The sequence below is a fragment of the Coturnix japonica genome, chromosome 3, assembly GCF_001577835.2.
Source record: "Coturnix japonica isolate 7356 chromosome 3, Coturnix japonica 2.1, whole genome shotgun sequence".
NCBI lineage: Eukaryota > Metazoa > Chordata > Aves > Galliformes > Phasianidae > Coturnix > Coturnix japonica.
In genome coordinates this window covers 95,258,285-95,286,284 of record NC_029518.1, presented here as the reverse complement: position 1 = coordinate 95,286,284, position 28,000 = coordinate 95,258,285, and the positions used below count along the sequence as shown (strand labels likewise).

The following is a 28,000-nucleotide window of genomic DNA, read 5'->3' as shown; positions in this document are numbered from 1 at the left end:
CACAGAAAGGTTGAGAGGTGTTTATTTGAGGGTAGAAGCAAAGGGGGCTGAGGAACAGGGCGGTCCGGATCACTGGAAGGAGAAGCTGGTGCTTGGGAGCCCCCCACACCACTGGCTGAGGAACTTGAGCACATCTTGGCACGCGGGGCTGTGGGATGTCTACAGGGTAAAAGAGGTGTCCATGGCACCAGCACTGGGGCAGCACAGCTGCCTTCTCCCTGGTGGCACCTGGGAGCTGGCAGAGCTGCACCTGCAGGGCATGTTGTGCCCCGGTACTGTGAGATGAATTCAATGGAGGTACAATGAAACGCGCCTGGGTTGGTGTAGCTCTGCCAGTGGGACAATGATTAATTATCAGCATGGAGGGATGAGTGGCTGGCTCACCTTGACAGCCATCAGGAACTTGTTCCACGTGTCCTTGTTGGCTTCTCGTCCCGGCCGCTTGAACTCGATCTTGTTCCTTAGCACAGGGTACCCTGGCCACACAGTGACACCATCACCAACCAGCCAAGGCACACAGCACTGCCCGACCCCTCTCAAATCAATGTGTAAAATGCTCCATGTCCATGTAGCTGTGAGCTGGCCCAGAGCTCACCTGTGAGCACACAGGGCAGGGAGCGCACCCCTGTGCCTGCAGCCACCAAGGAGGCTTCGTACGTGTCACGCTCGTCCTGTGGCAGCACCTGCTCCAGCCGCTGGTCCATGGACATGGTGAGCACCCAGTCCCTCACCTCCTCCCGCTTCTCCTCCTGCGGGGCAAGGATAGGGGTACTGAAGTACAAGAAGTGGGCCTTCGGGCAGCATTTCTAGGCAGCTAACAGAAGGGGATGATACTCACAGGTACGTGCTGATAGGCTGGGAGGGGAACTTCAAAGGGAATGTCTGTGCTTCGGAAATCTGAGTGGTCCAGAGCATCCAGGTTCCCTTCTTCAATGGCCTGTGAAAGGAGAAGTGGTGGATCTCAAGGCAGTGCCATCCTTGGCATTCACACTACAGTCTGTGTCATTCAGGGCACTGCATTCTCCATCAGTACCAGCTCACATGTGCTGCCCCATTCAGCCTCAGGCATCCCCTGGCCAGGCTGAGCATATGCTGGGTCTGCACAGCCCTACAGCCCACATGACAGGCATAGAATCACAAAATGGCCTGGGTTGAAAAGGACCTCAAAGATCATCCAGTTCCAACCCCCTGCTGTGTGCAGGGTCACCAGCCAGCAGCCCAGGCTGCCCAGAGCCACATCCAGCCTGGCCTTGAATGCCTGCAGGGATGGGGCAGCCACAGCCTCTCCCCCAGCAGAAGATACGCACATCTGAGAAGTCCAGGAAGTGGTTGAGGAAGATGAAGGCCATGTTCTCCCAGTTGACTGCCTGGTGTTGAGAGAAACCACAAGTGAGACCAGGCAGCGGATGGTTTATGTTCCCAGCCACAACTCTCCCGTGTGAGTGATGGGCTGGAAAGCCAGCACCAAACAGTAAGAACATGCTGCTATGTTTGCTGTGTGTCATTACGTCTGGGCAGGAGGTCACAGCCTGTAGTCATTACATAACAGTTAGGTGGTAACAATTAGGTGACCCAGAGCAAAGTGGACCAATGAAGAGTCCCGCATCTGCAATAGCAGAGCCACAAAACAGAACTCTGGTCGACCCCCTGGGTCTGCAGCTCATGTCCCTTTACTACTTTATGTTTGCCTTTCCACCACATCACAATAAAACACAAGATGTTTGAGGAAAGGCCACCAGAGCCGGCATCTGGCTGCTCACGTGCCAGTGCAGCTGGGGGAGACCATGGAAGATAAAGCCTGGAATTCCTGAGCCACTCTCACCTTGGCTGCTAACCCAGCTTCATAGAAGGCTTTGTCTGCAGGAAGGAGATCAGTGTGACGCAGCAGAGAAATGGACAACCTGGCAGCCACGGTGTCCTGTAGACACAGGGGACAGTAAAACCACAACAGTCAGCATGGAAAAGAACCAGGCTGGAAGAGATCTCATGAGATCATATAACCACAGCCTCGTAGCAGAGCTCTGCAACCACCTTTCCTGACATAGCTATCCTAAAAGCCTTCATTGAAGGAACTCTTAGAGTTTTTATCCATGGTCATCCCAAACTGGAAATCTAGAAAGCACTTCCCTCTATCTAAGCTGCCCCTCCCTTGCAGTAATGAGATTCCTTAATTATCCAACGCACACAAAGATTAGGAAAACAGACTCTGACTGTGTACCTCCATGCCTATCCTTCCCATCTTTGCTGTTCTCTGGCCTTCTGGCTGCCTTTCTTTTTCACTTGCTGAAGCCCCACTGAGTTGAGGACCAAGTCCTGCTCCCTATGAACCACCTCTGGGTCATCACGCCCTGAACCTGCACGTCCCCAGCTCTGCACTCACACTGCTGACTTGAAAAAGGAACTTTGAGAGCCTTACCAGTTGCTTCACGCCCTGAGCAGCGGAGCGGGTGGCGTAGTAGTGAGATATCAGCAGCATAGTCTCAAACTCTGCATGTGCTGGAGTGTTCACCTCACTTGACTTTACTAAGTTTTCACACTGAAGAAGAGAATAATAAGGACCACGTGAGCACGGGGGCACTTTGCATCTGCTTGAGACTGTGGAAAAACTGGGATAAGTTTGGAAGAGAGTTTCCAGGCTCAGCAGTTCTGTGCTTTTTCTGGGTCCTTCCCTCACCTGGGCTGCTGAATACAGGTAGTGGGTGAGAAGCGGGCAGTTCAGACTTTAACAGGCAGTGGTGGCCGTGGCCAACACTCACCAGGCTGAAGAGGAAATCACGCAGGTCAGCCCAGGTGGAATAAGCCTCGGCACAGTTCATGCCAGGTGCATTCACCATCTCCACAAACAGACGCTTGTAAATGTTGAAGTTCTGCAAGAGAAAAGAGTGAAATCTCGGTGGCAGAAGTTTGGAGCCCTTCTGCTGCTAAGCAAAGGGCAGCTCTGCTCTCTGGCAGCTCCCACAGAGACATTAAGCTGTCCTCATTACCTGTGGGTTGACAGGGGCTCCATGATGTACATACAGGCTCAGGGCTTTGTCCCAGCTGCCCTCCCGGATGAGGTGGGATGCATACAGAGCTACATACTTCTGCAAGACTTTATAGTTCTGGAGAAGGCACACAGAAAACATAAGAACTGAAAGCATAAGATGAAGGTGCTGAATGCTTGGCCACTTGGTAGTGATGGTTTCAGATGCTGCCCATTCGTTCCTGCTGTCCCTGCTTCAGAGAGTCAGGACCCCCAGGCTGCCTCCTGAGGGCTCACACAGGTACTCACTCACCTGCTGAGCTGCAACCTCCAGACACTTCTCCCATTGCTCCTGCTCTGCATACATATCCAAAGCAGCCATGACGTCGACTCCCACCAGCTGAGGATGGAAACAGCACAAAATCACTGTGAAGGCAAGGTTTCCGATCCACCTCCATCTTTTCTTCACATACACACAGTCCCTCCCTCCTTACAGAAGCAGAGATCCAGTGTGACCCATCTGGCAAGCAGAAGCCATGATTCAGGCATATACAGAATCCCCTCCTATAGGATATTTAGGCAAAAGCCCCATAACGAAGACCCTGGGGACTGCCCTATGGGGCATCCCAAATACATACCGAATCTACCTTTCCTTGGTTCTTCAAATACTCCTTGTAACGCTGGTCCACGTACTCCTCTGACCTGCAGGGTAGAAAGGATCTGCACAGACAGCAGGACTAACAGTGCTTTGGATCAGCGCAGAGGCTGGGTTCAACTTTGTCTGCTTTGAGATTAAAGAGGATTTTCACATCTTTCAGGTCTGCAGCTATGTACATAGGGAGGAGGAGTCTGGGCAGCTCTTTCCAACATGTGTGAGGAAAGGGATGACAGGCCTTTCAGAAGGAAGTATGTGCACAGGAATACAACAAGAAGAGGGAAGACAGGCATATGACAAAAAAAAATGAAGATTTCCATGGGGTGTGTGCCAATGGGGTAACAGAAAAGAGTCAGGGTGGTAAATGGATGGTGGAGATGGAAGGGCAGATGTAGGGAACGTCCCCTGTCAAGGCTGGGAATATCGTGGGGAGAATCCAGAATACCCAGGGGCAGCAGGACAGGACAGGGCAAGGGACCATGCTGGTGTGGGAGAGGAAGTGGAAAGAGTCCAAACCCATACCTGGGGTCCAACTCCTTGGCCACACGTTTGGCTTTGCTCCATTCTTCCCCTTCAATGAAAGCATCGATAGCTTCTCGGATGAGGTCCATGTTGAGGTAGAGCTCTGCTGCCTGCAAGGGCAGAGAGAGACTCATGAGGAACAAAACTCCAAAGACACCCTGAAGCCCTGGAGTTGGCACTGTTGGAAGTGCCAAACACACAGCAGCAACACAAAGTCTCTTCCCAAAATATAACCCCCTTCTCTGTCTCCTCCCAAGGCCTGAGGCTCTCACACCATTCCAGGACTTGATCCCTTCCCCTCCCTTCCTTCTTACTGATGGCTCAGCACTGCCTCACTATGAAGTTGGCCACCCACCCATCACCCCAGATTGTGATTTGCCCTCCTCCCCTTGGATACAGCTCTCTATGTCACTGTTTCTGCAGTGTTAGGCACCAGCCCTCACCGAACTATATTTCTTCATGGCCACCAGCTGAGGAGCCACAGTCCGTGTGACCTCCATGCTCTGTGACTGACTCAAGAACTTAATGGCCAGCTCAGCAGCCTGTGAAGAGAAACCATCAGCAGCAATAAGAGCTGTTTGAGAAAGGGATGAAGCTGCGAAGAGCTCAGTCCCAGCTAAACATAGTCAGCTGCACTTGAACTCTGCAGAAGAAGAGGAGGAGAAATGATAGCCCAATTTAGTGATTCAGAGAAGCTCAGACATGGACACAGTTGTTACTGAAGTGTATATGAAGACATATAGTGAAAAGTATAAACAAGAACGTAACTCAAAGGCTGGTGGACGTGTCCCAAGAAAGGGTGCTCAGTTAGCTAAGATCTATGTCATAAAGACTAGCTTCGTTGTGCAGGGAGATACAGGCACAAAGATTATGTCATGCTACTGAAAGTAGTGCCACAGCAAGAAAGTCAGCACAGCATGAGGTAAGAGAACAGCCCATTTGGGCTCAAGAGAATGGTCACTGATGGCTCTCTTGTGTCCTGCAGTGACTGAGGTATCTGAGGGATGCACTGTGGGTTCTTGGAAGCTTCCTAGATAGTAGAGCAGATGAAGGGAATCACACCTTCAGCAAACATTTCTCCATCAGGGCACTGTTGCTGGAATCCTGCACCTTCAGATAGCAGTCCACTGCCCTGGCATATTCCCCTGCCTGTTCCCACTCCCGTGCCTGCTCCAGCAGCCCTTCTGTTCCTCTGTAGGGAGAAATACAGGCTGTGAACAAGACCGTGACACTGCCATGGAAATCCTGCAGTTAGTGTGTAGTGCACTGGCAGGGAGGTGCAAGCAGAGGTAAGTCAGAGACCTGAGAAGGGAGAGGGGGCCGTGTGTGTGTCAAGGAATGCACATAGATAACACTGAGTACTGATTAAAGAACCTGAGGCAGCACTAGAGACCTGGCAGTTCAATGGCCTAGGGAAAGAGCAAGCAGTCTGCTCCCTGCAGCATGAGCACAATACTTACCCAGAGCCCTTCTTGGCAGCCTCCCTGCCACACTCCTTCTGTAACTCCTCCAGCCGAGCAGGCACATATTCCTTGCAGATCCGTAAGGCTTCACTCCACATGTCAGCCTCCTGCAGAGGCACAGCAGAGAGGAGAAACTTTCACCATCTCGACAGGGTCCTCTGCTCTCCTGACACGACAACATATCTCGCCTCTCGTGTCATCTTGCCAGAGGATTCGCTGGGAGGAACAACCATGCCAATGTCATCCAATTCCTATGCTAGCTGAAACAGCACCACTCACCCAGGCTCACCTTGTAGTACTTTATTGCCAGCTCAGGTCTCTGTGCTCGCAGGAGGAAGGCCTCTGCTTTCTGGAACTCTCGATGCTCAAAAGCAAAACGTGCTTGTCCCACAAGCACATCAGCAACGCTGTCTGGGTCATGAGCCTCAGCCACACGCTGTGCAGCATCCCAGTTCTGGTTATGCACAAACCTAGAAGGATCGACAGGAGATGTAATAAGAGGCACAGCGGGAGGCAGAGCAGTGCTGGGGAAGCAATCAGGCTGGCACCATACGGGGAGATGCAGCTTTCCAAAAGCAAGAAGACTACATACATTAGCACTGCCTCCTTGGGTTTTCCAGCTTTAATAAATTCTGCTTCAGCCTCTTCAAATTTGCCCTAGGAAAGAAGGAATTTATGTGCATTCTTTTCTCTCCTGATAACAGAACATTACCTCCTCTACTTACCATGAAGCAGAGTGGATTTATGAAACAGAGAGGTGCGTGGGAGCTTGGGGCTATAGTTGAGGAGGTGAGCAGGGTCTGCAGCCACAAAAATGCCTTCTGCAGCAGCCCTTCATGAGAACTCTTCCATTACCTGAGTGGCCAGGGAGCTTCTACCTATTCCAAGGGGTAAAATTACCTCATCTTCTAGGAACATGGCGTATTTTAAGTGGATCTCTGGCATCTTCTGCTTCATGGAGAGGCGAGCCAGTTCAAAAGCAAATTCAAAGACACTGAAGTGAAAGAGAAAAGGTGTCACAGCAGGACCGTGCATTGTGAGAGCATGCTTTCATCAAGACTGAGACATCAAACAGAGCACAAGACATAGGGAGAGGAGAGGGGGGAAGATGGGGGATTTCAAGTGAATGGCCACTACTCCTGCTCTTGATCAAAACCTAGGAACTTTTCTGGCTCCCACTAAGGAGATTCGGCTCCTTCACACTCACTCTAAAGGCCAGAGGCCCTTTGTTCAGCCCTAAAGGGGGGTCATAAAGCTCCCAGGAGCCCAGAAAAGTGGGAGAGCTGAGGCAAAGCAGCACTGTGGATGGCAGCGCAGACGCAGGCCTGGGCAGACGCAGAGTGGGGCCAAAACACTTCTGGAAAGCATGGGGAATACATTCCCCCATGTTCAGCGATTCTCACAAGATCTCCCTATTCAAGTTAAAGGGAAGATTTCTTTTGTCTGCCCACCTCACATTTCACATTTATGAGACTAACAGGTGGACAAGACTTGTTTGCTAAGTCCTCTGTGCCATGGACACAATGTGAGGAAGCACAAGGTATGGGCAGGGGAAAACATGAAGGGAGGAGCATGGGAAGATACGTCTTGTCCTGTAGCTATCACACACATACAGTGATTTATCTTGGGCCATTCCATCTTTCTCAGGTCACGAAGGTAGAAGTATTGGGCTGAAGGACCTGCTTACCCACTGTCAGCTGCATGGTCAATGGCCATCTCCAGAAGTCCGAATTTACTGAGGAGTTTCACAGCTGCCTCTCCACCCAGGCTCTTTGCCCACATATAGGCCACGTGCTTATAGGAGTTTGCCCCACCATGTGCCTTGGCCACCTATCCAAAGCAAAGAAAGCAGAAAAAACACAATGCATCAATTTCTACTTCAGCACGCTGAGCCAAGACTTACTCTCTTGCACCAACTGCTTTCTCCTGAGGAGCCTTTCTGTAGCCATCACTGGGCCACACAGAATGAGACAAAAGCTTAAATGGCAGCGCTGCACAGTGGCTAATAGTCCAGGCCTGCTTTTGGTGTGCAATACTGCAGAGCAGTTAAAGGCAGAGCAGTGGCACAAGGGCCTTCGTTGCTGTGCCACATGTTGGTGTGGTCCACATCAAGTCAGCATATTTTATGGTGAATATGGACAGGGTAATTCCTACTGGGATCCTGCAACCCTGCAAGGCAGGACAGCTGTCATCATTACCCTGTAGGCTTCTTCCCACATGTCATTCATTCTGTACATGTTCACTGTGGCCTTCCAGTCCTTAGCTTCTAGGTAGTGGTACTCAGCCTCCTGTAAACGTCCCTCTACCTCCAGTTCCTGCAATTAGAAGCAATGAATTAGTGACACTTACCCTTGCTTGCCCTACCTGATCCCTGGCCATGAGATGCATTCACCTTCCCCAGGTGTAGATGGGTGTCACTGAGTAAGTCCTTGTGGTACTTGGCTACCAAGCGAACCATCTCATCATACATCTTACACTTCTTGTACATAGTGATGGCCAAATCAGGTTCATCCACAGTGATGTACAGCCTGGGAACACAAACACATTCACAAGACTCAGCTGAAGACATACTCAGCCCCTGTATTCTCTCTGTATCAACACTGGTTTGTGGAGAGAAAGTCCTGTTGTATGACTTTCTTTGGTTACCCGTCTAATTGACTAAGGGAAGCTTGACTAAAGCTGATGCAGTCCTTTTGGATTTCAGCAAAGCTTTCTGCAGCTAAAAGGACTGACTGTACATTGGGGTACATCAGGCCCAGCACCATGCTGGTATACGGCATAGCATATAGCTGATATATAGCACTGGTATACAACATGGCTGTTGCAGAATGCATGGCTGAGCACTGCTTAGACAGGGCCCTTCTGTTATACCACCACCGTCTGCTGAAGGGTAATGTTATTTCCTCTGTCCTCACTGGTCACTCTGTGTCCTGACTTGGAAGGACCCTCTGGGCTTCTGTGACCTGCCTTCATCTTGGCCTCCAACTTTAGGTTGTCAGTTTTGGTGGAATGGTGACATGAAAACGTCAGCTCAACTTACTCATATATGCCACCAAAAGGATTAAATTCTGTGTGACCTTTACAGTTGTAGTGCTTCCTTTCATGTACTGGTATCTGTTAATAGTTATGTGACTTCTCTTCCTACAACTTCTGAAATATCAGTTCAAGGGCTCCAAATGTGGTGACAGTACATGGGATCTCTCCAAATCTCAGTCCCAAACTCTGCTCCTATTCAAGGAAAGGGCTCCTTCCCACTGTAGCCAGACTTTCAGAGCTCTATCTTGGACTAGCATTGATCATAATAATGCTCACCTCTCAGCTTCTTTGTACTTGCCCTGCTTCTCCATCTCTTGGGCTTGGGTTATGTAGAGAACAGACACATCTTCCTGGCTCATACACTTGACTGCCAGCTGCCAAAACAAACACACGTGGAACAAGCAATTTCTTGGTACAGAGCACTGAAGTAGAAGGTGAAAATGAATCTCCTTCCCACTCCAAATGGGCGTGTACACTACATGCTCTGCAAGAATTGGTTGTCATTTATCACTGTGATCAAAGTACACAAGACCAGGCCCTTTGGAGAGCACTATTTGTTACAAGTGCACCCACCATGGGGCTGCTGAAGTAAAGTGATTGTGGATATAAGGGACTGAATTCTTTCCTGCTTTCAGATGCCCCTGCACCAATCCTTTAGAAACTGTGCTTGCTGATGCTGGCACACGAGGCCACCTGCTGATGAAGGACAATTCACTAAGCAGGATGAGGTCCCTAGAAACTCTGGCTTCTGATTTTACCTTGTGAGCCTGTTCCCACAGCCCGGCCTGCGTGTACATGTCAATGGCATCTTTGGTCTGGTCTCCTTTGATGTACAGCTCCTCTGCGATCTGTAGTGAGATGACTATAGTCAGCAGTCTCAACGTATACAGAGCAGCAGTGATTGTGTTCTGTGGCCTCACCTGATACTCCTGCAGGGCTGCATAGTGCTGGGCAATCTTGGGATAATATTTAGCTGCCGTCTGTTTGTCCTGCAAGTCCAAAATGTAGATGGCTTTCTTCCACTGCCGGGCTCCCAAAGCTGCCTCTATGGCCTTAATGGAGCACCTAGCAACAGAAACATTACTTTTTACAGTCAGCCAGCAGTCATCTCCTACAACTGAGCCAGGGAGACCAAAGCAGTCTGCTGCTTGATTCTTCTTCCAGGGTTAGAGCAGCAAAAAGGACCTGAATAACTTCACAGTATCAGCAGAGAAGAAAGCAGTCTTCAGGAAGCATGAAAACAAAGGTCTGGTGTACTGACAAATCTCGGGGAAATAATTAAGAACTGGGACATCAGAGAAGACTAATTACGGCTGAGAGATCTTGAAAGAAAGTGAGGAATCCATGGCTGGGGCCAGCAGAGACTGCACAAGTACCAGGGGCACTGGCAAAGCAAACAACCTGCTAGGTTATGCTGCTGCTAGTTTTACAGCTATCACCTTCCCCCACCTGGCTTCAATATAATGGTTAATGGCAGCATCCAGCTGTTTCTGCTGCACCAGATGGTCTCCCCATGTCTCCTCCAGCTTCACAACTTCTGCAGGAAATGCCAGGCGAGCCAGCTCCACCGCTGTAAGGGGACATGAAATCTGACATGCTGAAACCAGCAAGGAAGCAGAACAGTGAGGCAAATAAAGGCCTTGGATAGGGGGTATGGGGATGGTGACTCCCTAGACCAATCCAGCTCCAATGGGCTGCCCAGCAATCTGGACCCTATGGAAGGCTGGATCAAACCTATGCTGGTGCAATTGGCCTGATCAAGGCCTTGGGGAAGAGGCTTTTGTTGTTGAGTTGTGTGTGTGACTATGTGAAAATACATGCACTGAATGAGGTGATATGTGGAGCTCCAGGGCAAAAAGCTCCTTCTGCCACCAGTCTGGAGTACTCAGGATCCAGCTGGGAAAAGGTGGGGCTGGGGGTAGAAGGTAATTAGCACAGTACCTTTCAGGAAGGCATTGCCCTTGCAATAGCACTCCAGAGCCTTCCGTGTGTTCCCAACCTTCTCAAACAGGTCTCCTGCCTAATGACAAACAAACTAATGGTAAACACAGACTGCCAGTTTACAGAGCTCCTGTCTCCCCACAGGATCCACCCTACCACCCCACCTACAGAGCTGTTAGTCTTACTAGACCTTGCCACATGGACTTCTCCATCATTTATGCCTTCCTCACTAACCCAGACCATGGTTAATCTCACTAACCAAGACTAACCTAGACAAAGAGGACTTTGAGGAAAGATTGCATCACCTATCGATAAGATCATTTTTATGAGCTAACTTCTCTCTGCATGCTGATGAGACATGGTGGGTGTCCCATCCCTGAAGAAATTCTAAGTCAGGCAGGACAAGACTCTGAGCAACCTGATCTAGCTGTAGATGTCCCTGTTCACTGCAGGGGAGTTGGATTGATGGTCTTTTTGTCTCAATGACAAGTAGTTACCAATTTCTTGTGTTATTAGACATAACCACTACCCTTCTCTGACATTCATAGTGCTGGAGTGTCTTCACAATCTCCTTTGGTTTTCTTCTTTAGCTTTTTCATTTAGGCTATTTTTATATGAAAGCTGGACCATCGCTTTTTCATTCTGCTGTGAGAAAGCACTGCATGTGTCTGTAGTGATATCAAGTTTTCTGTTTCACTGCCAACTCCTTTTCCAGTTGGTTCCTGGTTTCCCTGAGGCCTCCTTGGCTGTTATTGAACACTCAGCTTTGGAGATGTGCCATCAGTGAGTTGTGATCTTTTTCCTGACTAATAACAGCACTTGTTTCAGACTTCATCTGTGTATGGTGGATGCAGTTAGGATTTCCTACTAAACGTCAAAGGTGAATTTATCAATACAGAATTGAATCTGCTACAGTCCTCTCTATCTCACAGATGCAGAGGACAGGGTAAGAGCTTTCATACTACTAATTAAGAAGAAGGCCCAGTGGGGAGGACCACTTACCTGCTCGAACAGTTCTCCTCTGATCAGTGCTGTGGAGATCCTATTGATGACATCCCCATTAGTCATGAGTTCATCTCTGTTCATGGCTAGCCGTGCTGCCTTAGCTGGCAGCCCTGCCCGCAGGTACAAGCTGACAGCTGCCAGATAATCTCCCTGTTCCTCCTGGACCTCCCCAGCTTTCTCTTCCTGTTGGGTATCCAGCAGCCATTGGTAGTAACCTCGACGTAGCTTATCCAGCATCGGGTGTCCCTGTAGAAAAATGTATCATTGGTTATCTGAACAAATGTTGTCCTGCTCCTCCTGCAGGCTCTGAATAGCTCGTGGCCCCAGCAATCTTGCTGCTCAGCTAAACTAAGTAACTGCAGTGAGCAGAAACCAAAAGACAAGCCCAGTGTACCACTGCATTGCTCATTCTTTTGCAAAGCTCCAGCTACTCCTAAATTCATCTCATTATCCTTTCTTCCTCACTATTCACCAAGTTTGTAACTCCATCAAAGCAACCTCCCCTGAGATTCCTCTTTTAGTACACTGAGACATTCCTTGCTATTTTATTCCTTGACTGTCAGTTACATGATCATGAAGAACCAAGTTCAAGGAAAGACTGGATGTTGTGTTGAGGGACATGGTTTAGTGGGAGCTATTAGTAATAGGTGAACGGTTGGACTGGATGATCTTTTAGGTCTTTTCCAACCTTGGTGATTCTGTGATTCTAACCCACTGATTTTATTCTTGTGTTCTTTCTTGAGGACAAATTGAGCTAGTGTAACCTTCTCTAAACTGCATCTCTAATGCACCCTGGCCCTCTAGCTATGCAACACTGTACTCTTGAAAATAAAAGCACGTGTTTGGTGTTGGAACAAAGATCTATCCATCCCCAAACCATGTCTTTCTGCCATTAGCAGCTATTGTGCTGATTTCTGCACTTGCTCTAAGAGACATCACTTCCTACCTAGCACTATAATTAATTCTCTCAGTATCCAAGCCTCCACACTTGTGCCTTGTTTTCCCAGTTCTATGACCTGCTCTGGACTCTCTGATAGCATGAATTCCTCATTTCTTTAGCAAACAAGGCTCCTTTGTACAGCAATCCCACCATCTGGAGTTGAATCAGATGGGGGACCTCCAAGGCAAGCTCAGACTCACTATGGGAGCCTCTCAAAGCAGATGTGAGGTCCTGAGGGATCAGGTGAAGTGCACCTAGACCCTGACTGGACTCTGAACCAGCAGACTTGCCAAATAAGCGCAGACCACAGTCCAGTAAAACTATATTCTGTACCTTGGCCTCAGCAACTACAATGCATTCATCCCACATGTGCAGCTCCTGGTACATGTCCATGGCTTCTTCTGTGGCATTCTGTGTTAAAGAGCAAAGTGTCAAGCTGAAGGGTCCAGTAGCAGATATATTGCCATTGAACTCTCACAGCAGGTAGGGTCAGATGTGTAAGATACATTTGAACACGTGAACCACATTCTTTACATGGATACTGATCCTTCCTTGCTCTCTTCCAGCAGTCCTACACTCTATATCTTGGAAGACAGAACATCTCCTTCTACTTCAGGGCAAAAAACTTTCTCTCAGGAACAATCATTCTCTTTCTTCTCAGAAATCACTCTCAAATCACAGATTATCCTGCTCAGAAATAAGTGAAATCTTTTCTGCTCCTTGTTCTTTTACTCACCTGTTCCAGGAAGATCATCTCTGCCAGCTTGTAGTTCTTGTCTAGCATGGCCAAGCGGGCACGCACCAGGTAATGGTCTGTACCATCCCCACCCTGCAGGCAGTTACAGTTAGCTCAGTTGTTATAGTGGGGGGAAGAAAAGGCTCTGGATATGGTACAAGGGAAGGGAATGCAGGTAGAGTCTGTGTCACTACAGAAACTGAAGAAGATGGATGTGAATCACAGATGTGAGAAGACAGGAGCAGCACAATATGCAGTGGCCAGCTAGAAGAGGGTTCTGACAGACTAAGATGATGAATTACATCAGCAGATCCCAGAAGACCAAGTCCTGGTCTGTCACAGAATACTGCGGGACTTGGTCACCAGATAATACGTATGCAAGTATTTACAGGGATGTGACTACCCTGAACAGCAGAAAAGGTTTGACTCACATGCTCTCGAGCTGCCTGGTCAGCAATAGCATTGGTTTCATGTAGAAATCGAGCCTTTGCCACATTGCCCAGAGCTGCAAAGCACCTTTGAAAAAACAAAGCAGTTAAGTCACTAATGGGTTTGTCAGAACCTCTGCAGCAAAATCACGCAGTGCAAGGTGTAGAGATGGGTAGCCTTGCTTCTCATCATGGGTACCCATGATAAGAACACATCATTCTTTGATGCAGTAAACTTTCCAGGTCACACAATCCAGGCCCTTGATTCTGTGAGCGATTCAGCAAAGAGAATGTTCTCACCAGGAAGATGATTTAGCTTTTCCCCATACCTCTCTGCTATGTGCAGTTGTTTAGCTTCCAAAGCTAGTTTGCTTAAGGTCTTCCACATGGCTTCAGTCTCTGTTGACATTTCCAGTGTCTCCAAAAATGCAGTAGCCCTTGAGACAATGAGATTTGCAGACTTTCAGTGACAGAACAGAAGAGCTCTTTAAGCTGAGACTAGAGCTCCCCAACAGGAGTTGCACTGAAAACAGATGGACATGATGAGCTCTGAAGAAAACCATGTACAACCACATAGCTTTTCTAGCACTTACCTGTGATAATCCTCATCGTCAATAGCAGTTCCAAACTCTATGAGACCTTCATCTAGCGTGTAGGACACAGTGTTCACCCCTTCAGACACGATCACTTCAGTCTTTCCATCATTCCGTTCCAAGTTTACAACATCTCCCTAAAAAGAGTACCAGCTGTCAACACTCCCATGTTGTCTGGGGGTAAGTAGGGTAAAGATGACATGAGGACAGTTCTACCAAGTTTGAAAGCTCTACCAGAGCATTTCTAACTGAGCAATATGAGACAGATAAGCCCGTATTTTGTCCAGGAGAAACCAGCAGTCCCCTTCTGTCCACTTTCTACAATACCATCCTGCCTATTCCCATACATGTAAGCAAGATACAACAGAAACCGATGGAGGAAAACAAAGACTCCAGAGTTTTACCTTCAGAGGAAACATGGTGACTCGCTCAGGAGCATCTATGTTATACCAAATGCAGAGGTTGTTTCTGCTCTGAGCCACCACCACATCACTGCCTGGGACCCATTGCACATAGGAGCAATAGTTCAAAATGGTAGTCTTGGTGCTGCTTCCAATGTCATACAGCTGCAACTAGATGGGGAAAGTGGAGAAAAAGGCTCAGTATGGCTCATGGCTGGGCTGCTAGCTCACATGAACTTGGTAGGAACATCTGAGCAAGCATACTGTAAACAGATATCACCCACCAAGAGTTAAACACTTTCCAAGATATGCTGTTTTATTTATACATATTACTGTTCAAGACTTCAGATCTTTTTTTATACTTGCATATTTTAAGCAGCATGCTCAGATCCTGCCTTCCTTCTTAATAAGCTCATAAATAACTAAACCAGAATAGAGCTCTAACAGGAGAATGGTCTTCTAAATCCTTCATGCAAACAGGCTAGGGGGCCAAGAAAGCCTTACTGTGCAATTCTGTGCTGAACTGTCCATCCTAGGTAAAATCCTACTGCAAGAACTGCTGCCAACAAGCTGGGATGCTGTTTGCTTGTGAAACTGTTACCATCATTTTGGGCATAGCTTTGTCCTGGGCTTACTAATACTCGCCCAGGCTATGTTCAGTCTTGGTATGGGAATCAGCACAAGCCAAAGGTCATACTGGACCTGATATTTGGTCGTGACTAAGCTGTTCTAGAGAATCAGAGTTCATCTTGCAGATGTAACTCAAGCAGAGAAAGCCTTTTTAAACTGATGCGTGAGAACAACATTGGAGTCCTCTTCCTGAGATTAACTCACTTGTCTCTCTCTCTCAGCAGAAGAGCCTATGATCTGTATTTTACGGAGTAATGAGATGAAGGAAGATGTCAAGTAACTAACTTCAGACTTAGATATGACTAAAATCCAAACATACGATGCTGCCAGCTCATGCAATCTGAACATGGTCTGGTTTTCCTAAGGAGTGGTCAAAAAGTCATGAGTACTTCATGTTTCCCATTTCTCTCCCTGCACTCAGTCATACCTGTCTCTACCCAAAGTGTGCCACCTCACCACACTCCCCTGCTTGGCCTTACCCTCATCTTCTTGTCCCTGAAGAGTAGTTTGTGGCCTGTTTCATTCAGCTCCAGCCAATCAATCTTGCTGTCATGGCTGACAGTGCCAACACTGTAGTTACCAACAAGGTCCACTTGGGAAAGAACAAGAAAACACAGTGTTAAGAACCTAATCACAGAATCACAGAATGACCTGGGTTGGAAGGGACCCCAAGGATCATGAAGTTCCAACCCCCCCGCCTGGCAGGGCCACCAAACTTCCAAATTTACTAGAGCAGGTTGCCCAGGGCCCCATCCAACCTGGCCTTGAACACCTCCAAGGATGGGGCATCCACAACCTCCCTGGGCAGCCTGTTCCAGGACCTCACCACTAATGGGCCCTAGGGTGCTGAACACTCAGTGTTGCGCTACAGGGATCAGGTATCTGGGATTTAACTACTGCAGGACCCACTAGCAAACACATTTCAACATGAAAAGCAACTGCAGTGACATTTATCTTGGAGCCTTATCAACAACAGTAATTCCATCCATCCTTCTATGAGCATGCACACATCACAGGCAGTGCAGAACCTTGGGTCCTAGACACAGTGACAGCCACTCCATAGCTGTGCCCACACAAGGCAGTTAACCTCCCAAGCCTGGTGTCTAGTGATGTGCAGACAGGCAGAGTGAATGTGAAATGAGCCTTCAGGAATCTGCTGCCTTATAGTGTGAATGCAAAGAGGGCCTCCAGGGATATGCTGCCTGGCATGGTGCATGCAAAGGAATTGGGAAGGCCAGCAAAATACAGGGGAGTGAGTGATGTTTACATTTACCTGTTGCTATAGTCTTGATGTCTATCAAATAAGCCAGTCTCTTGTTATCCTCCATGCCTCTCTGTTGTCTCTCATTGATACGGACACTATTATTTGAAAGGAATGAGAACTGTTACCTTAACTGCTCTCTAAATTAAAAGGATCAAATCCCATCCTCCCCCTGCAAGACTTACTTGCAGTTACCCTCAACACATGGAGCCTCTTGCAGTCCTTTGACCTGTGACTCTTGTATAATACCTATGGCTGCCTCAAATAAGAACAGTGCCTCTGATTCATGGCTTCATTCCAAAGCTGCCCCTTTGGACCTACGGTTCCCTATAGCAAATCAGTTATGATGCTTCCACCTCTGAGCAGCCCATGATCTTCCCTTCTCTCCTCCTGAATTAGTAGAGGGAATATGATATTTTAGAGAGACAGAGGAGTTCCCACTTGCACCTGAAGTCTCCAGCAATGTTGTGCTAGGATCAGCTGGATACACAGATGCCTGAGTACAGATTCCTTTTCAGGCAATAACCAAGTCAGGTTTGAATAAACAAAGAAGAAAATGGGCTTTACAAGCACTTCCAAAACATTATAACCCTTAATCACAACACAACAATTAAACCCTGATGTTGGTCACTGCCAGATGACTACAGAAAACATGCAGCAATGTGTGGTCAGGTCCCAGTGCCTGTAAGCTACATTCTATAGAGTGGTACACTTCCAAGTGTACATAACTGAGATCGCTCCCAAAAGTGCAGGTGGGAGCTCCCACTGGCTACACAGGCAGGTATCACACTTACCTGACCAGATGAGGATTCACAAACTCCGTGCGAACAGACCCTAAGATGTCATTGCTTCCATATTCCACCAGTGTCAGCTCACCTGCATTAAAGATCATGCAGACCTATAAGAGAGAGGTGAATGCACTGTTGCAGAAAAGCCAGGTAAGAACAAATACCTACCAGTGAGGTATGCAGAAAAAGACTGCTGCAGACAAGTGTAAATTCAAAGCCCCTAGAATGAGCAAGGAACTGTTCTTGTCTTCTTGTTGTGACTGTTTCAAGGCTGGTAAGTTTAGTTCTGGGCCTATCATTCCCACAGGAGGAGCCAGGCTTTCATTCTGAGAGCTATCAGACAATAAATCTAAACTTGTCCATATCTTCCTGCCTTGCCAAACAGGACAGGATTCCAGACAGTTAACACATTTTGTTCGCTGTACCTCTAACATCCTCTCTGGCTATTTTTCATTTATTTCTCCTCTCTCCTACATGATTATTGCTTACACAGTCTTCACAATGGATTTGCTCTATACCTGACAAACGTGGCAAAATGTGGAAAAGGAAAGCACAGCGAAGAAGCAGATTGGGATCACAGTGAAGAAGCAGATTGGGATGCACACAGAGAGGATCAATCCAGAAACCAGATGAAAAACACTACTTCCCATGAATGTGCTTGTCACTTTTTCTGCCAGAGCATACACTTCTTTACCCAGCATTTACAGTAGCACCCTGCTCCATCCAACTCACGTTCTCATTGTCAAAGAAGAACTTCTCATTCCCTCCAGATCCTTGCCAGGCTACCTACAATGCAATGACACAGGGTGAGCAGTCCAGGCTGACAGCTTTTGGATGGAAATACTGTGGTCTGTGGTAAGCTCTGATCTCCCAGGAGAGATAACAAGAACTACACTGCACAAGTGATCACATTCCAGACCTTCAGCTGCCAACACTGTTGTTCACCTGGAATTTGAGAAGAGTATGAGGTAATGCAATAGTTGCTGTGATTACAACAGGCAAGTGGTCAGAAATCTGAGACAGAGGTTTAGTCTGTCTAAGTTTTCAGCAGTATATTCCAACTCAAATCTATAATTGGGAACTACCATCCCCAGACAGATTTGTGAGCATATCGTTGGTCTGAATATAATCATACACTTGTGCAAACAAAAAAAATGTTCTGGGGTGTTGTTAATACTTTTGTCACACATTTACCTACTGCCTATGTTTTCCAGGCTTGGCATATAGTCTCATCACTCTGCACACAGGTTCAAGGCATTGGGCTGTTTAGTCTGGATTGTTCTGTACTGGAAACTGTACTGGCACAAGCTGTGGTACTCACGAATGCATTTTTAACGTATATATATATATATATATATATATATATTTTTTTTTTTTTAAGAAAAAGCACAATAGAATTCATACATTCACATCTGGAATGTACAGATGTTCCTCCAGTACTGCCCTCCCCTCTCCACTCTCCCAGTACCCAACAGTGAAAACACTGATAAATAATAGAATCATAGAACGGATTGGGTTGGAAGGGACTTTAAAGATTATCTAGTCCTGATCTCCCTGCCATGGGCTGAGTGTCCCCCACCAGCTCAGGCTGCCCAGGGCCCCATCCAGCTTGGCCTTGAGCACCTCCAGAGATAGAGCACCCACACTTCTCTGGGCAGCTGTACCAGGGTCTCACCATCCTAATAGTGAAGACTTTCCTCCTAACACTTAATCTAGACTTCACCTGACAGCCATGACTTCTCAAGTATGACAGAGAGTAGCCTGGCAACCACATCAGCCAGTTCCTTCAGGTTTCTGGGATGCATGTCATTGGGTCCCATTGATTTGGACACATTCACTCTCATCAGCTGGTCTTGAATTTTCTCTTTGCTAAGAGCAATCTGGAGCAAATTCAGCAGAAAGCCATCAAGATGTTTGGGGCTGGGACACTTACAATACAAGCAGAAGCTAAAGGAATTGGTCTTTTTCAACTTAGAGAAGGGAAACCTTAGGAAACACCTATGAAGATGAACCTTCTTTGCATATGTGGTTTGATAAGATACATCCCCAAATCCCTTCCAACCTAAATTATTCTTTGATTCTTTGAAAATAAATGTATTTTTTCCATGCAGACAACATATCTTGTGAGTTGTAAAGTTAATTATTTGACATTCGTGAAACATTTTCCATTACCTCACTGAGCTTGTTGGAGTTGATGTCACCCAGCAGTAACGTGTCTGATGTATGGGCCACCAGATATCTGTCTTTCCCTAAGATCTTCACCTCATCGATCTCATAACCATAGTGGGATTTCAATACAACGCGAGTTCCTGTTGAGAGGTTTTTCACAATGACCTACAGAAAGAAGGAAAAATATGAATTTACAGAATTCTCTCTGCAGATTATGAGGAATCTCAATGTTTGGGACAAGGACCAGAGACAGTTTATGGGCAGGAAAGAAGCTGATGGCACAAATAACTTAAAACACATTTAGTTTTAGTGAAGGTGTCATTTTCACCAAGAGACGTTATCTCTCGTCTAATTCTATGATCTTATTGGACCTTCACTTACCTGGCTTGGTCCCACATATGTCATTTCAAATTTATTCTTGTAAATGCTTCTACGAAGGCAGCAGTCAAACTGTTCAACACCTCCACACAGAGTGCCCTGGGGAAACAAACACACTTCTTGGTCAGTGAATTGCTTTAAGGGGAGGTATATTCAGACCTTACTCATGCAAAGAAGGTCAGAGGTGCAACAGAAACCCACACATCTTTACTCCTCTGCAGAACCAGCCTCCAGGTGCATAAGGACCAGCCCTATTCTGACTTTCTTAAAAAACAGGAAAATATTCTAGAGAAATGGAGCTTTCCAAACATTGGCACACACACACAACAGAGAGAGCGATAAAAAATAACTTTTTATCCTCATCTTTATCTTCATTTCCTTTATTCCCCACTGTCGCTACTTCCCACAACCCCTCTTCTACCCTCCCTAACTCTCCTCCCTTCCAACAGAATCCTTCCACCTTTATCCTTTTCTTTATAACATCTCCATTCCTTCCAGCATTCACATCTCTCTTATTTCCTTCCCCTCCTCCGCAAATATTAGTCTTTACTCAACTAATTCTCTGAAAAGATTTGAAGGGTTCTTGACTTTGTTGAACATAAAAAGATGCATAAACTACCAAAAAGAAGTTGTAAATTGCAATCTTTTTAAAATTAATCAAATGATGTAGGGAGATATTTAGCTTAATAAAGTAATGTTTAAAGAAAGACTAATTTAGAATAATAGAATATTCTGAGTTGGAAGGGACCCATGAAGTTCACTGAGTCCAATGCAACTGAAAACTCAACTATAAGAGCTTTAAAGAATTACTTAATAGAGAAAGGCAGACCAGAGCCCATAGGCTGCAAGTAGAAAAAAGGCCGCTCTGAACTGAAAATGGCACACAGAGAATAAGAAACAGTTCAGTTTTTCTGGAACAGGTGCTCATGAGACTGCCCTAGAGAAGCTATGCTGACATTATTCAGCTTTTGCCAAAAAGGGGGTTGCTACCTCTGAGTCATTATACAACCATTCATGGTATTTTCCAGGTTCATTGAAAATATCACAGAATAGTCAGGGCTGGCAGAGAACTCTGGAGGTCACCTGGTCTAAATCCCCTGCTAAAGCAAGAATCATCTAGAGCAGGTTGCCCATGACCACATCCAGATGGCTTTTGAAGATCTCCAAGGAAGAAGATTCCCAAACCCTCTAGACCAACCTATTTCATGGCCCAGCCTCCTGCACAGGGAAGAAATGTCTCCTGATGGAACTTCTTGTGTTTCAGTGTGTGCCCACTGCCTCTTGTCCTCTCACTGGGCATATGCACACCTGACTTTAGCAGCGTCCCCTTCACAAGGCCTCATCCTAGGCATCTTGTATCACACTCCTAGTTGATGGTGACTAATCTGACGAGCCCCCTCTGTACCACATAACTCTGATCTCAAGGGAATGCCTGAGACTACACGTGGCATTTGATTCATTGGCTCAAGGCTACTAATTTGTGATACAAACCGCACAGATCCTTGAACCATCCCTCTTCCACGCTAAAGATGTGATGGTATAGAGGTGAGGTATTTCTTTGGGCTTGGCTTCCTCCCAAGCACCACGGCGTGGGCTCCAGTTCAAAACCCTCAGCCTATGAGGAGAGAAAAAAAACAATGAAGAAATGAACACAGTTGAAGGAGAAAGCACTACAAAGGGGAGACTTTACCATCAGCCATCGCACCTATCATAGCTTCCAATGACAACAGCCTGGCCACCAGGACTGGCAGCTGCTGTGGTAAATTCCTTCTCTGAGGAGTCTCGGCTATAGTCAAAGGTTTGAATCACATTGCCCTCCTTCCCATAAGCCACAATCTTCTTATCACATCCTGCAGCCACGATGCTGTTCAAAGCCCAGGCAAGGGCATAAGGAGGACAAGGATGCACCACCAGCTTACCCTACATAAGAAAGAAGATAAGACCTTGAACACACTGTTGGATTTAGCCCTCAGCTGAGCTCTGTAGTCTACCAGAATGAGACCAGTATGATGCCTTTCCATAAACACCAGTTCATGGGTGTTGCTTTGCCTGCATTCCCTAGGTTGTAGGAAGGCAGACAGAGACCAGAGCTGAGATATACGAACTATTCTATCATTTAACTAGGAGAGAAGATTGCCGTCGTCAGTAAGAAGATCAATAATATTAACTAGACTGGGATGCATTATTAACCTGGCAGAGTACGTTTTGGGCCTTTCAGTTTATCATGCTAAAAGGCAGATGTGCTCAAATTACTTCAGTTAAAAAGAAAAGATCTGAGTAGGAATAGCATTTCTTTACCACAGCTTAAAACAGTGAGACTTAAGGAGAGAAAAAGGAGGCTTGGAGAAATGCTGGGTGCTCACAGTATCCTGTCCAGAGACACAATGTGAACTTGGGACTGTTCCCTGAAAATCCTATCCATTCAAGCATCATTCTTAAAGACAGTCTAAAATGAGATCTTCCCAGAGTCCTGAAAAACCTCATATCTCACACACAGAAGAAATGCCTCTCTTACCACTACACTCAAGAGTAGTTTCAAGTACCTCATTACTGCTCCATCTATATCGGTGCTGCACAAAACCTATTCCAGCAAACACAGACTGCTTCTCTCCAGACTTGCATTCCCTCTACAACCTGATCACTTTACAGAGCTCTTGAGCTGGGGATTAAATTGCATAGACAGGAATTCTGCTCACTGAATAAGGATCTTTGATACCTGTGATTCACCTGAGCCCTCATCATCAAAGAAGTAGCGTACTATGGTTCCATCTGCATGGCCAGACAGGATTCCCTTCCCCGACACACTGTAAAGAAACAGTCAAGATGATGTGAAGCTGCAGGAAGACTTGCACCTTTGTTTTTTCTATCCCTCCCTAAAGAAGCCAGTCCCAGGGACAGGGCTGTGGTTCCTCATCAAAGGAGCCTTCACCAAACATAAGTAGGGTGGTGAACACAAGGAAATGTAGTACTGTACCAGTGTTTGTAAAAAGAGAGCTGACAAAGATATATAGAGAGGAGAGTGGGCAATTAAGTATCTTCATCACATAAAAGCACAATAACTAACTTACTGTAACATACTACATTACTAAAACACAGAGAAGCTAAGGAAACTTAAGTGAAATAATAATAAAAACTTCTTATAACAAGGTGTTTCAAACAATCTTTTCATTGAAACTCCCCTGGAAATGAGGCTGGGTATTGTAACACCCCTAATCCCTAAAAGCAACAACAGTTGGAAAGAAAACATCTGGACAAACACTCCAAGACTAAAACCATTATGTATAGCATTATTATATTGTGTACTTCTCTATGCAAAAAGAGAGGAGTAAGGAAGAGGAAAAAGGCTTAATGTGATGTGCACAGAATGAATACTTTTAATGATAATTCATTTATGGAATAAAAATTCTATGAACTTTGCCTTCTATTTCAATCCCACATTTATCACTAAATCAATAACAGCATGAGATGTGTTTAGAAATATGAGGAAGAGAAGGTGGGAGGAGGAGGGAGACTGGGGAGGAAAGAAAAGGAGGTTGTGGAGAGGCCAGGTGTCAGATTTTAGAAAGCAATTTCTTCTGGAAAGCAGTGAATTTTATCATCTTGATAGGAACCAACAGCATAAAGACACACTGCCAACACCCCATATTGCCACAAGTTTTGCTAGGGCCAACAGCTGGGCAGGAGAATGAGCCAAAGCAGCAAAGCTAAAGCAATTCCATACTCACTTGGAAGCTAGCGAGACCACATAGGAATCTGTCCCATAAATGGTGGAAGACTTGTTATTCTTTGTATTTGCTAAACGAACCTGAAAAAGAGAAGGGTCTGTGTTGCTCCTGGCCCCATACAGAACAGTGGACTTCCTGCACTGTAATATCCCCAGAGGCTTCCCAGTTTATAAGGACTAAGTTTATATAACCTAATGGTAGGAAGCTCATTTGTTTCTGGTAGGATAGAGAACAAGTGGAAAAATTAGTGCTGCATTCACACTTCCACATTTCTAAGACAGCACAGGAAAAGGACATAAGGATCCAGGACAACCTCCAAGAACTTTTCACCCATAGGATGGTGACACACTGGAACAGGTTGCCCAAGGAGGCTGTGGATGCCCCATCCCTGCAGGTATTCAAGGCCAGGCTGGATGTGGCTCTGGGCAGCCTGGGCTGCTGGTTGGTGACCCTGCACACAGCAGGGGGGATGAAACTGGATGGTCATTGTGGTCCTTTTCAACCCAGGCCATTCTATGACTAGCTGGGAACCAAAATCGGGACATTTATGCCAGTGGTGTAATCCCTTCATTGCTGATCAGTGTCCTAAGCCCACACACTAATGTTTTCTACTTTGAAGCACAGGTGCTTGCAGGCTTCCATAGGCCTTCCATGGAAAAGAAAATCAGGTAAGTAACAAGTTTCTCTACCTTTCCTTCAGCAAGACCAAAGACAATACTGTTCTCCGCTGGCCACAATAAGCAGGTCACAGCACTCTGCCAAATAGGAAGAAAAAAGAAGTAAAAGCTCCATTCTACTCAGAAAGCTTCTCGTCCCACTACTACATAAGGCAGCTCATGAAAAGTAAGACCATTCAGATCAAGAGATGTGGGCACTGGAATATGGGATGAAGGTACTCCATACTGATGTCTGAACTAGGTAACAGTGAGCTAGGGTACAGTTAGAGGCTAAGAAAAGTTAAAGCTAAGCATTAAATGGTATTTATTTATATATATTTTTTCATTTACAAGCAAGTTAGTAATCAGATGATATCAAGTAGGCCAGGCAGAAACAGGTTTACTAAACCCAAATCAAAGGAATTCTCAGAAACCGAGGTGTGGGGATCAGATGAACAAATCTGACCATGAAACCTAATTGTAACAGAGGGCCAAAGAGAGTTCAACCGCTTCACATTTAAACTGACACAAGTTTGGATGGAGTGCTCACTGACATACGCAGGTAGAACTAGAGAAGCAGAACACTAAAAAGGCCAAGGACATAGCCTGACTGAAAGTACAAACCTAAGTGGTATTAGATCATGTGAAAACTGCATTTTAACTGAATTCTGCATGGTTAACATTTTGGTTAATGGGTAACCTTGGGGTAATGATGCACCCTAAAATTATGAACCATATGGAAAAAGCAAAGCATATTTGGGTGGTAATGTAAATCCAGTCCAAGTCTGACATGCTATAAGGTAACCAGGTCACACTACCAGGCCTTTTAACATGTCAGGGTAGGAACATATTGCTGCCTGCAGAACTGCAAGTTAAACTGGGTGAGTCCAAGAGCCCAGAACTCCATGCACAGGCTATCAGTATTCCATCTGCAATCCTGTGACAGTGCAAAACTTGGCTACCCATCTATCCCCATGTCTCAAAATGCAGAGATTATCTTAGCTTCTATCCATGTCTTTGTAATCAGATATCACTGACAGTTTGCCTACATATGTCTCTGAGTATGAGCAGAGAGACATCCAATTGTTGTCTCTGTCCTACATCTGTGGAGAAAATGGAGTTGAACAGGAGCCTGTGTCTCACCATTTGGATGAACTTGTTGCATATCACCTTCTTGTCACCCCTGCAGAAAAAGGCAGACAAAAAAAACCTATTGGTAAAGCTGGTAAAACTGCCTTTTCTGGCAACCCCTTTATATTAAGCCCATTTTAATATTGTTGAGCATGGGTTGTTTAAGTTCTGTATGCTGATGTTCTACTGAAAGCCAATTTTAGGCAGAATATTTTCAGCTTTACAACTACAGCTCCACAGAAGCTGGCACATGCTCCCAACAGATTCCACTGTATTTAAGGAAATCCTATCTGTTGCTCACCATGGAAAGATCTGAGTGAATCACTGCAGGTTGGATGATCTGTATCACTGCATGTTCTATCATTTGCATCTATGCTCATGATCAGGCTTGGAAAAGAGTCCCAGGTAAAAAAGGCCAAAGAGTCCCAGGAGGTATAGGAGTTGTATAGGAGGTGCTTCAGGATCTGATTATCTCTGCGGCCTTCTACAGGACTCCCATTAGGAGATCCGTGTCTTTTTTGAACTGGCGAGCCCAGAACTGGACATAGTGCTCCAGATGTGGCCTCACCAGGGCAGAGCAAAGGGAAAAGATCACCTCCCTTCCCCTACCAGCCATGCTCTCTGCAGCACACCCCAAGATACCATTGGCCCACTGGTCTTCTTGGACACAAGGACACACTGCAGGCTCATGGCCAACCTGTGGTCAACTGCTGGTCAATGAAGACACCATTGACCTTCTCACACCAGGATCCCTAAATCCTCCTTGTAGGTGCAACACTGGCCACTGCCCCAAGACTCACCACTCCTCCCCGATCCTGTAGACGTAGACAATGTTGTCTGTTTGGCCAATGGCGATTTTGGTGGAGTCTGGGGAGAAGGCCATTCCTTTCACCACGTAGCTCTTCCTGCCGTACTGTGGGCAGAGGGCAGGCTTAGCACTGAGTTACAGAATCAAACTCTATAATCCAGAGATGGGTTATAAAGCAGGTATGTTTATTCCAGCGTGGCGCAGCGCCGGGTGCAAGGGGGATAGCTCCACCAAACTTGCACACCATAAGGAGAAAAGCGTGTTACAGACATAGGTCAAGCTAATACATAATCAATAGTCTCCTCCTCAGTTTGATTACATATTCATTACATTCCCTATGACCCCATTCCCTCATTCCCCCTGACCCCATTCCCTGCGACCCTTGCTGTTGTTTTGGGGTGAAATTCTTCTTCTGTTTTCTTCTTGGTGTTATCTGCTGGTATCGTTCTCCCATGTCAGCATCATCTTGCCCGGGGGTATCTAATCCTTCTTCTTGTCAGAGGTCTCCAGACAATTTCTTCTTACCTTTATTGCCCTCTTCTCTGATTTTCTTTTGACTAAGTGTCTGTAATTCCCTTTTTCCGTGCCCTTTTAAATGTAAACTATCTACAGTTCCCCTTCGTCTTGGTTTCCGTGATGTTCTCCTTTCCCTTTCTATAGCAAAGTGTTACCTTGCCTCCATTTCGGGCCTTTTCTCACTCTTCAGCACCTGGTGAAGGCCACCACGTCCCATTCACACAACCCACATCCTCTCCCCTCACCTTGGCATCTGCTGGCTTGGTGGAGAACTTATCCCTCCTCTCTCCGTGCTCATCATACAGCAGCACCACACGCTCCGCGGTGCACACGGCGAAACGGCCGCTGTTGGCCGACCAGGCCATACAGGTCACACGAGCTGTGCCATCCTACGGGACACACACATATACAACTTCAGCACCAAGAGCAGCCCAGACCCCCCCCCCCCCCCCCCCCCCCCCCCCCCCCCCCCCCCCGACTCCCTCTGGCCCTCTCCGGCTCCCTCCGACCACCTCAGAATCACAGAATGACCCGGGTTGGAAGGGACCTCAAGGACCATGTAGTTCCAATCCCCCTGCCTAGCAGGGCCACCAAACATACACCTTTACTAGATCAGGTTGCCCAGGAGACCCCATAGAGATCCCATAGATCCCCATAGAGACCCCATAGATCAGGTTGCCCATGGCTCCGTCCAACCTGGCCTTGAACACCTCCAAGGACGGGGCATCCACAACCTCACTGGGCAGCCTGTTCCAGGGCCTAACCACTCTCCTAGTGAAGAACTTCCCCCTAACATCCAACCTAAATCTTCCCTCTTTTAACTTAAAACCATTTCCCCGTGTCCTGCTATTGTCAGCCCTTTCGATGAGTTTACTCCCCTCCTGGCAGTAAGTTCCCTTCAGGTACTGAAAGGCTGCAATGAGGTCACCCCGCAACCTTCTCTTCTCTAGGCTGAACAAACCCAACTCCCTCAGCCTGTCCTCATAGGGGAGGTGCTCCAGCCCCCTGATCATCTTCCTGTCCCTCCTCTGGACCCTTTCCAAAATCTCCATGTCTGTTTTGTATTGAGGGCTCCACACCTGGACACAGTACTCCCTCCTGCTTCCCCCTGCTCCCCCCGGCCCTAAAGTACCTGCGGTGCCAGCAGGGTCCTCACACGCCGCAGCTTCATGATCCGGGACGTCCCGATGGAGCAGCTCCAACCCGCACCCGTTGCTAAGCACTACAGATGACGTCATCACTACGCGCCCGTCTTT

General features: G+C 46.8%; 1 protein-coding gene across 1 annotated transcript; it reads right to left on the bottom strand.

The window, feature by feature from the left end:
* Nucleotides 1-6: 6 nt before the first annotated feature.
* On the bottom strand, nt 7-27,996 carry IFT172 (intraflagellar transport 172). The gene is made up of 48 exons (XM_015859500.2): nt 27,877-27,996; nt 26,990-27,133; nt 26,221-26,333; nt 25,433-25,472; nt 24,323-24,388; nt 23,634-23,713; nt 22,625-22,712; nt 21,614-21,828; nt 21,400-21,523; nt 19,912-20,007; nt 19,534-19,695; nt 18,094-18,147; nt 17,368-17,471; nt 16,586-16,671; nt 15,792-15,904; nt 14,686-14,853; nt 14,282-14,418; nt 14,018-14,125; nt 13,692-13,776; nt 13,261-13,353; nt 12,858-12,935; nt 11,582-11,830; nt 10,580-10,658; nt 10,088-10,208; nt 9,559-9,703; nt 9,397-9,486; nt 8,915-9,012; nt 7,995-8,130; nt 7,801-7,917; nt 7,290-7,432; nt 6,503-6,596; nt 6,195-6,259; nt 5,892-6,072; nt 5,600-5,709; nt 5,202-5,331; nt 4,583-4,681; nt 4,140-4,249; nt 3,601-3,664; nt 3,276-3,362; nt 2,985-3,101; nt 2,757-2,867; nt 2,417-2,536; nt 1,823-1,918; nt 1,308-1,367; nt 839-937; nt 596-749; nt 385-476; nt 7-159 (listed from the first exon to the last, which is right to left on the bottom strand). Exons 1-48 carry the CDS (start codon nt 27,913-27,915, stop codon nt 70-72), a joined length of 5,250 nt encoding a protein of 1,749 aa, XP_015714986.1. The 5' UTR covers nt 27,916-27,996; the 3' UTR covers nt 7-69.
* Between the last annotated feature and the right edge of the window lie 4 nt (nt 27,997-28,000).

Bases quoted from the DNA above. Each gene is read 5' to 3' on its own strand.
- IFT172 (XM_015859500.2), bottom strand. From the start codon at position 27,915: ATGAAGCTGCGGCGTGTGAGGACCCTGCTGGCACCGCAG. The intron at 20,008-21,399 runs GTTTGTATCACA...TTGTTTCCCCAG, and splicing joins ATGGTTCAAGGATCTGTGCG to GGCACTCTGTGTGGAGGTGT. The intron at 3,363-3,600 runs GTATGTATTTGG...TTCCATCCTCAG, and splicing joins ACCAAGGAAAGGTAGATTCG to CTGGTGGGAGTCGACGTCAT.